Source organism: Wasmannia auropunctata, unplaced genomic scaffold (genome assembly GCF_000956235.1).
Source record: "Wasmannia auropunctata unplaced genomic scaffold, wasmannia.A_1.0 LD334386.1, whole genome shotgun sequence".
Taxonomy (NCBI): domain Eukaryota; kingdom Metazoa; phylum Arthropoda; class Insecta; order Hymenoptera; family Formicidae; genus Wasmannia; species Wasmannia auropunctata.
The window spans coordinates 11,104-21,312 of record NW_012028504.1 but is presented as its reverse complement, the minus strand read 5'-3'; the positions used below and the strand labels follow the sequence as shown (position 1 = coordinate 21,312).

The window sequence follows — 10,209 nt, the reverse complement described above, 5'->3', positions numbered from 1 at the left end:
TCCGATCTATCGCGCAGCATTGATTGATGATCTTATGAATCTTGCAAGAGCAGAGTACATTGATTATAAGATTGCTATATCTGCCTTAATGTATTTGGAAAATGAAAATAATTATTTCCCCTGGCGTGCGTTCTTCAATAACCTGCCTTACTTGAACAAACATTTTGCAGGACGCCCTATTGAAGGCATATATAAAGTACGTGTTATAATTATATATAAATGCGTGTATTATAATTTTGTATTATGATATATTGTATATAAATTAAAAACTAAATATAAATCCTTATAACTGCACTTTTAAATTTATTAATAAAATACATAATTGCTGATATATATAATTATTATAAAGCTTTTATAATAATCTACATATTAATGCACAATTATATTTAAAAAATTAAATTATAAAAATTTATCTATTAATTAATATCAAAATGTTACATTGTACAATCATAATAACTTTCAAGAAGCTTTTTTTTTCTCGGATGATATTTCTCAGTTATACATATACATATTTCATTATTACATATTTAAATTAAATTCTATTTTAAAAATGCAAATCTGTTTTAACATTCGAATCGTGTCATTCAAATTCCCTGAGATTTTATTTTCATGAGATTTTACGTAAGTGATTCTACAAAAGAAGATTAATACGTATGTCTTTTTCAGAAATGGTTAACATTTTTAATAGGACGACTTTACGCACAACTAGGCTTTGAGGATAACACGAGTGACGACGACCTGAAGCAGATATTCAAAATACATACTCGCAAATGGGCCTGTAAATTAGATATAACATATTGTAAACTGTGTGCTCTAAGATATTTCCAACAAAAATTTCAACATTCAAAAATGTAAGTTAAAGAAAAAATTAAAATAATTTCCTAGTTTGGCATAAAGTATGTAGAGATGGTTACATATAGTAATTCTCATGTGTAGTTATGAAAAAGATATATAGAAACGTGAAGATATAAATATAAATGAGGTATATAATCAGAATGATGAATTTGAATTATTCATTTTTTTATAGAATATCTCCAAATTACCGCGATGTTGTTTACGGTACAGCCATGAGGTTGGATAAGGCAAATAATACTTATGAGTTTCTCTGGAAGGAATATTTAAACAACAATGTGATCACAGATAAACTTGTAATTCTTGATTCATTAGCTTGTTCAGAAAATAAAGATGTGTTAGAAAAGTAAATATAATCATATTCTTTTCATCGTTCGTATTGATGTCATTAAAAATAGTATTAATCAACATTCATATAAATTACATTTACTAGATTTTTACAAAATATAATAGCGAATGTTATATAGAAATTACAAAAACTCCAACTTATTTTGCAAATTTTCTAATATTCACATTTGTGATACGTTTTCTAATAAAACTTTATAAGAAACAGATAATTTATTAAATAGTTTAAAAAAATTGCAATGCTAATTTAATTTTGCATTAATAATAATACTTTCATCCATTTCTTATATTAAATCAAGGTTATTACTGGATGCAATCACAGAGAATTCACCTATTCCGTACCAAGATATTGAAAGAGTATTCAGTAATGTTTATGATGCAAATTTAATTGGCGTTGAAGTTATCATAAAAATGATTCAAACATATTACGATGATATATTGCATCGACAGTAAGTAAATAATTTTGTGTAGTAATAATAAAAATCTCAATAACGCAATATATCATTTTTAACAATAACTTTTGTTTACAGTTTTAATAATTATTTAAAAATCGAAAATATAGTGAACGCTTTGGCAAACAGATTATCTACTATTGACCTCTTTTACCAGGTAATTTATCATGTCGTACATTTTAACAAATATGATCTAACCAAAATAGCAAAAGAAACATCTATATAAAATGTTAGAAGTTTTTTATATAAAACAATATAAAATTAAATAACTTTTCTATATATACATGATAAACATTTTATTCAATTTTAAATTAAAAGAATCAATAATTAAATGGAATAAAATATGTCATTAATGAAGCTAATAAGCTAATGAAGCCTTAATCATGATAGTCTCATAAGGTATACTTCAGAAATCATTAAAAATCAGAATTATTTACGCTAATCGAGTATCAGAAACGTATGAAGCGAAGATATGTATTATTTCGCGTTTCTTGTTTATTGCAGTTATCAAGAATTCTTAGAACTAACGAAGAATGCCCGATTTTCAGCAGGATGAAAGCTGGCAGGAGTTGGATGTGCAACAAATTTATTCTCAGCAAGAGTGCGAAGCTTTTCAGAAGCAGAAACACAGACAGTAATGAATCCAGAAAATAATTGCTAATGGAATGGTGAGAAATTAATAATCGGGTTTAATTTTTAACGCACTTGAAAAGTTAAATAGAGAAATCGTATTTATATAAATCCCTTTGTGTATCTCGGTAATTGTTACAGGAAAGTTAAGTCGCATATATTGAGTTAATTTTTTTATTGTACATTACTTTTATGTAGACTTTGAATGCTATCTGAACGATTTTATTTCTTGCTTTGCTACACATCTGTGATAGCATGTTTGAGGTAGGCTCTATTTTATCGCTTCTCTAATCAAGATTATTATTTTGTTTTGTAATTTATGCACGATTGTAATAAACTAGCACGATAGGCGTGTTTCACGAGTCATCGTTCTACGTAGTCGATGGATCTATGTAGATCGTTATCGCTATCGCTTTGACTAAAAAATAAACTATGCGTGCTGTCCGTAATAATTAGAGTAATTTAATTAAGCTTGGGCACTTTCTATCGTCAGTTACCATCTCCCTCTGACACTGCAGCACATTTACCTGTTCCAACATGAACAGGCAAATAATTGTTGAATTGTAAAGCATTTTATTCAAATTTTTTATTCAAGTTTTTTATTCTCTCGGCGAACTTGTAATTATCTCTTTATAATGCATTCTTTTCTATTGTTCTACAGCTTCTTTGCAACAGCAGTCGTATCCAAGACAGATATACCGCAACCACCAATCGGCTATATGCCGCAATGCCAGAATAAATTACTGCAGCAACAAATCCTCAAGTTCCACCATCGCAGCAACATTATCCTAGGCAGATTCCGCCAAGTAGCAACAGTCCCAGTTTCAGGTTCAGCAGCCTAAAAAAATGCAGCAACAATACCAACGCCATCCCCAACAGGCTCAACAACAGAGTCAAGACCAACCCTAGCAGACCTAGCAACAAATCCAGAATCAACCTCAGCAGGTTCAACAACAGAGGCATCCAGGGCATCAGCAAATGCAGCAACAACAAACGCAGAATCAAATCCAATAAATTGTTCTTAAGATTATCATTGTATTTATTATTGTTTTTAGGGATTAATTTCTTTATTTGATACAGAAAAATTGCAATTATTTATATTATATAAAGTATGCTAATTGTTAAATAAAAATGTATTACTCATTCTCAAGCAACTGTGTACAAGATTATTTCATGATATGTATCTGGACTATCTGACTTACATAAACTCGATCAAATCCCAATTGACGTTTAACATTTCTTATAGGCGAGAACAAATCACCGAAATGAGAATTAATGTTGTATCATTGCGAATCAGGTTAATAAAATAACTTTATTAAAATTAGGTACGTTGAAGATTTAAAGAGAACAGGATTTAAAGAAAAGAAAAAAGAAATTTTTGAGGGGGATAAAAGGAGATATAATGTTTCCTTTCTCGTATTTGTCATTGTATACTGTTTATTAGTAAACGAGTGCTTGCAATGATACATTGCAGGATCACAACAGAATACATTAAGATGCAGCACACGCGCAGAAAACGAAATGCAGTCTTTCGGACAATCACGAGAGCCATCAGCCGATCTTAACGATTCTCACGATTGTCAGTAGTAGCTGGATTGTTGTCAGGGATGGGAAGTAACTCGTTACTTATAACAAAGTTACAGTTACAGTTACTTTTTTTTCAATAACTGTAACTTAACTTATTAGTCCGATTTTTTAAGCAACTATAAGTAACTAATTTAATAGTTACTTTTACAATTACTTTTTATGTATTAAATTGTCACTTTCATATGGATAACAATTATGCAACACTTTCGCTCAATCACCTAATCGTAATGTTGATTGTAATTATGCAAAATATTTAAATGCTCATATTTAAATACGCGCATTACTCTTCTTTTTTAAATAAAATTATAAAATATATAAATGTATAATAAATGTAAATCAGTCTTTTTTTTATAATGCTAATCCTATCTTAAAAAGTGCATGTAAAGTCGATTACTCGCATTTCTCGTTTATTGTCGCTTTTCCGCGATGCCAATAATTGGTTGTCTCGCTGTGCTTACTTCGTGCAAGCGACTGTCATTGCATTTTGACAGTTATGTGTTTTTTGAGGTTGATGTGTAATTGTACCCTATCTAAAAAAGTGCATGTAAAGTCAATTACCCGCATTTCTCGAAATTTATTGTCGTCGCTTTTCCGCGATGCCGATTGGTTATCTCGCTGTGTTTACTTCGTGCAAGCGGATGTCATTGCATTTTGACAATTGTGTGTTTTTTGAGGTTAATGTGCAATTGTAAATTATAGTAAAAAGCGTTAAATAGCGCGCGCAAAGCGCGCGCCTGTAGTGCTAGTCCTATCCATTAATAAAAAATCCGTGTTATGGTGAAGTTGTGGCTGAGTCAAATTCATTGTTGCCTCTTTTCCGCAATGCCAATTGTTTCCAAAAAAAAGTTTCACCGTACATCGGTACATGCTGTTGTCAAACAATTAAGTTTTTTGTGTCCCTATTTATACAAATTTCACCTTTTTTTAAATCATTATAGACTGGTACTCATAGTCAGTGCGTGTATTTAGGACCATTCTATGTACAATCTTAAGATGTCATAAGCCAATCACAAACCCGTATATAACATCTTAAGACGTTCGTCAAATTCGTCGATTTTTGATAACTTTCGCGAAAAAATTTCCATAGCGCAATCAATTAAACACGATTTAAAAGTCAAAAATTAAAAATGGCAAATTTAAAACAATGCACCGTAATAATTATTTAGTTTGCATGTTAATTGGGAAGACAAATTTGTTAAGTCTTGAAATTTGTGCAAAAAATTTCCGTAGCGCAACATGGAAAAGTCAAATTCGTCGACCCTAGAAAACTGTTGCGAAAAAATTTTCGTAGCGCAATTCATTGACCCTGGATAAATGTTGCCAAAAAGTTTCCGTAGGGCAATCAAGAGAAGTAAATTTCATCATCCATAAAAATTTGATACGAAAATTAACGAGGAAATCAAATTAGTTGACCCTGGACAACTGATGTGAAAAGTTCCTGTAGTGCAACTGGGTAAGGTCAAATTCGACGACCCTGAGAACCTAGTTTGCGAAATTTTGAGACCGTAACTCGGAGAAGTCGAAATCATCGTCCATGGACAACTGTTGCAAAAAATTCAGGTAACGCAAAACGGGGAAGTTGAATTCGTAGTGTCTGCAAACCTGGTGCACAAAATTTCCCTAGCGCAATATAAGAAGGTCGAATACATCGACGATGGACCTCTAATCTGCGAAATTCCCAAAAATCGTCGAAAGTCGAATTCATCAACCCTAGATACCTGATTCGAGAAAGTCCAGTAGCGCAATTCGTGAGAGACGAATTTGTCGACCATGGACATTTAGTGGAGCAACGCTATATTGGATTCCCTATTTTTACTCGAGGAAATGAAATTAATCGACTCTGAAACATGATACCAAAAATTCCCATAGACAATTCTGGAAAGTCGCATTTGTGATCGCGGACTTTAAACACCAAATGCAACGCCATATTGGATTCGCTTCGTGGACCTTAAAGACGTGGTGTGCGAAATTACTCCTATGTAGATCAACTCGAAGACATTGTATTCATCAACCATGAAACATTTTTCAAAAATTTCCTGTAAACAAACTTGAGGAAAACAAATTCGTCGACCCTTGATTCGATACCTATTGGTGTGCGAAATATCCGTAACGCAACTCGAGAAAATCAAATTCATTGACTATAAAACATGTTGCAAAAAAGTTCCAGTAGCGCAATTCGGGAAAGTCGAATTCGTCCATTTCGAACACCTGGTGCAACGTTTTGGACACCTGTTGTGCGAAATTAGTCATGTAGCTCAATTCGCGGGGGAAATCGTGTATTCATCGATTTGAATACCTTTGCCCGTTTGCCTGGGAAGCGAATGAAACCTCAATGCGCATAACACCAACTGTAAAGCATGGAGGAGACTCCCTTACGAAAAATACACCGAAACATTAAGTGTAGAAATACACTCAAAAGTTTGGCGTAAATTCGGATCATCAATTGATGGTCAACACCAAAATGAGGATCAATCTCGAATAACCTTCAAATGGGTGTACCCTTAAATTAGTGTAACCTTAAATCAGTGTAACCTCCAAATGAAGGTATCCTCAAGTGGAATAATTTATATAAATAATATTATATTCTTTGTGTTTATATAAATTTCTCCGGATGATAAATATTACCTTCCAATGTATGCAGATGTTGCTCATATCGTTTAAGTATTACTACGTTACTACGTTTAAGTATTTGTAAACTGTGTTGTACTGCAGTTGAATGAAACCGTTTTCAACAAATTCTCGTAGACTAACTTGCCAAAGTCGAATTCGTCGACCCTGGATACCTGGTGAGCGAAATTCTCGTACGTCAACTCGTAGGTCAACTTCAGGAAATTCTAATTTATACACTATAAAAAATGTTGCAAAAAATTCCCGTAGAGCAATTCGGGAAAGTCGAATTCATTGACTTTCAACACCTTGTGCAGCGCCTTGGACACTTGCTATGCGAAATTAATCATGTAACTCAACTCGGGGAAATCGTATGCCTCAACTATGAAACCTTTTTCAAAAATTCCCGTAGCCAACTTGCGGAAGTTCAATTCGTCGACCCTGGACACCTAGTGAGCGAAATTCCCGTACATCAACTCGAGGAAGTTTAAATTTATACACTCTGGAAAATGTTACAAAAAATTCTCGTAGAGCAATTCGGGGAAATCGAATTCGTCTACTTTGAACACCTGATACAACGCCATATTGGATTCACATCGTGGACCATGCTTAACGTCCGAAAGAAAACGATAGAGAAAAACTCTATCATTTTTAATCGTGTTTCTGATTCGTGCTTTTTATATTGGATTTGCTATATTTGTAATTGAATATCTATGCAACTCAATGTAAAACTTTTTATAGACGTCCTAATCATATTCAATACGAAATTACTTAAGAATACGATATTATACTATTTATGTGAATAATGTTTTATACGATTCTATAAGTAATGTTACATAAAAAGGTATTTATCGTAACCAATCATAAATATTACATACATTTGAAATGTTTTCGAATCACATCTAATGTGAAAAATATATATTAGAATTTACATGGACTCTATGATATTCAATGCGAAATTTCACATAAAGATCGTTTCCTATTTTATGCGAAATTTTTTAAGAATACAATATTTATGTGATTGGTGTTTTATATGATTTTATCAATAATGTTAAATAAAAAAGCACTTATCGTAACCAATCATAAATATTATATTCATATAGGGATCTCAGGTTCGAATCACGATGCGTTTTCAAAAATTATAATAATCTGCGTAATTTTAATTAATAAAATAGAGAATATGCGAAATAAAGTAAACACAAATTAAACTCTAAAAATTAATAATATGTAATCATAAAATAAAAAAAAGAATTTTTTTTTGTTACAAATCTAAGTACCAAACACCTTATCAGCGCCCTATTAATGCCTTTACAACACCCTTAATGCTCCCTATTGAAAACATAAGGTATAACAAGGGGCAATTATCTGGCCCTGATGATTTTTTCCTGATCAGGCAATCTTAATTCTCGACGTTACATTTACGGTCAGGGCCTAACAAGGTTTACCTGATGAGCCCCTAATCAGGTGTTAGGTCATACTTATTAGGTCCCTATCAGAGCCTGTTCAAAATTTCTGCTCGGGTAAACTGCGTTGTACTGCAGTTGAATGAAACCATTTTCAAAAAATTTTCATAGCCCAACTTGCCGAAGTCGAATTCATCGATCCTGGATACCTGGTGAGCGAAATTCCCGTAGGTCAACTTGAGGAAGTTCTAATTTATACACCGTGGAAAATGTTGCAAAAAATTCTCGTAGAGCAGTTCGGAAAAGTTGAATTCGTTGACTTTGAACATCTGGTGCAACGCCATATTGAACCCGCCATTTTAACTCGAGGAAGTCAAATTAATCAACTCTGGAAGATGTTACAGAAAATTTCCATAACGCAATTCGGGAAAGTCATATTCGTCGAATTTGAACACCTGATCTAACGCCATATTGAGTTCACATTATGGACTATGGACACGACCTGCTTTGCGAAATCAGCGAAATATGGAACATGTTACAAAAAATTCCCGTAGCCCAATTCGGGAAAGTTAAATTTGTTGATTTTGAACACCTGGTGCAACGCCATATTAGACCCGCCATTTTAACTCGAGAAAGTCAAATTCATCGACTCTGGAACATGTTACAAAAAATTCCCGTAGCGCAATCAGGAAAGTTGAATTCGTCTACTTTGAACACCTGGTGTAACGACCAGGGCTGGATAATATTTGAAATAATTCCATTTTAAATATGTATTTAAAATGGAAATGGTATTTTGAATTTTATATTTTAAATGCTTTTTGGAAAACCATTTTCATTTTACATTTGAAATGGCAATATCTATACATTTAACTATTTGTAAAATGTGTAAATAGTTTTTCTAAGCGCTCACAAATTTCTCTTAGCATTATTGATTACGTTTACACGTTCACACGTTACTCTAAGGCTACGTACGGTTTGGCGCTTACAGCATCATTTGTTTTTCTATAACATTGAAAAAACAGCAAGAATGAAATAATAAGCGTTGTAAGCGTCAATGTAAATGCAGCTTTAATTGTGTAATAACATCTGTAATAATTAATCTAATCAATTAAAGCTATTCCTCTGAATAATAAAATGACTGCGATTGACCAGTTTCATAGCTACAAATGTTATTAAACCCGATTAAGTATGACGTGTAAACGTAGTCTTTGGCGCATAAAAGTAATCAAGTTTCGTTATTGGTCAAAACACAATTTCTTCTATGGATCACGTTTCCACCATTTCGGACGTCGCCTCTTTACTATGTATGAAACGATTTAATTTTCAGAGAGTCGTGAGAAATCTATTCTGCAAAATTTCGACCTCCTAATCCCCGATCGAAATCGGAAATTGTCCCACAAAATTTTTGTGGATTCTTTTGATCTGGGTTTTTATCACCGCAAATCTTCCATTTTGCTTTATTTTCAACTCTAACGAAGGAGTCTCGAGACCGTCCTAATAATACGATTTTTCCATCTTGAAATTACGGGTATACAAAAGATACGATAAAAGGGAAAGAGTTCAGCAGTTTGAAAACCAATCTCCAATTACGGAGATTGGCAGATTTTAATTATGCAAAACGGATTCCAGAGCGTTTCCATCGAACTCACCCCTTTCCTTGTAGACCTTTTAATCCGCAAAATGTAGATGGAATAATAATTGATCATCGATCCTCTCTCCCTTTGGCCTGGCACTCGCGAGGTCACGCCACCAACGCGATCCTCCAGCGGGCAACTATTATCTATTTTAGCGTTTTCCGAATTATTAGTTCCGGTAGCGCGTCGTAGCCCTGGGAGCCGTGATCATCGCTGCAGTCCATCAGGTTCCTCGACGGACTCGGCGAGATCAAGCATTCGTGAATGAAGCACACGATGTTCACATAAACGTCGCGGTAGGTCGTGTACTGCTTGACGTGCGACGAATTGGTGACGAGGATGAGCTGCACCCGTACACCGCGCTCGGCCCGCCGGCTCGCAAACTTCTTGACGAAAAGACAGGAGCTCGTAAATCTCTCTTGTAACGAGATTCCTCTCATCTAGGATTGTTAATAACGACAATATACATTTAATATTATCAATTTTTATACAGAATTAAAAATTAAATTGCATCCTAGGGATTTTAACATATACATTCCTCCCCAAAATTAAAGGATCACCTATTCTGATTGCTAAAAATAGGCAAATTTCAAAAGAGTCTAACTTCGTCAAAAATGATCGTAACAGAATGATCCAAAAAGCATTTTACAGCTTGAAGTCTCTACTTCCAAAATCCATGATTCATTAAATGACTTACTG

The 10,209-nt window shown here is 33.4% G+C and overlaps 1 protein-coding gene and 1 pseudogene across 1 annotated transcript in view; one reads left to right on the top strand and one right to left on the bottom strand.

The window, feature by feature from the left end:
• LOC105458691 (aminopeptidase N-like) overlaps positions 1-4,181 on the top strand; it is a gene marked incomplete at its 5' end in the record, with an annotated part of 14,381 nt that extends 10,200 nt beyond the window's left edge. The window contains 7 exon segments of the mRNA XM_011704180.1: positions 16-196; positions 667-851; positions 1,028-1,198; positions 1,497-1,646; positions 1,728-1,806; positions 2,154-2,317; positions 2,941-4,181. Of these exon segments, the coding sequence (XP_011702482.1) occupies positions 16-196; positions 667-851; positions 1,028-1,198; positions 1,497-1,646; positions 1,728-1,806; positions 2,154-2,303 (916 nt within the window).
• Positions 4,182-9,443: 5,262 nt separating this feature from the next.
• Positions 9,444-10,209, bottom strand: part of LOC105458689 — a 3,696-nt pseudogene continuing 2,930 nt past the window's right edge.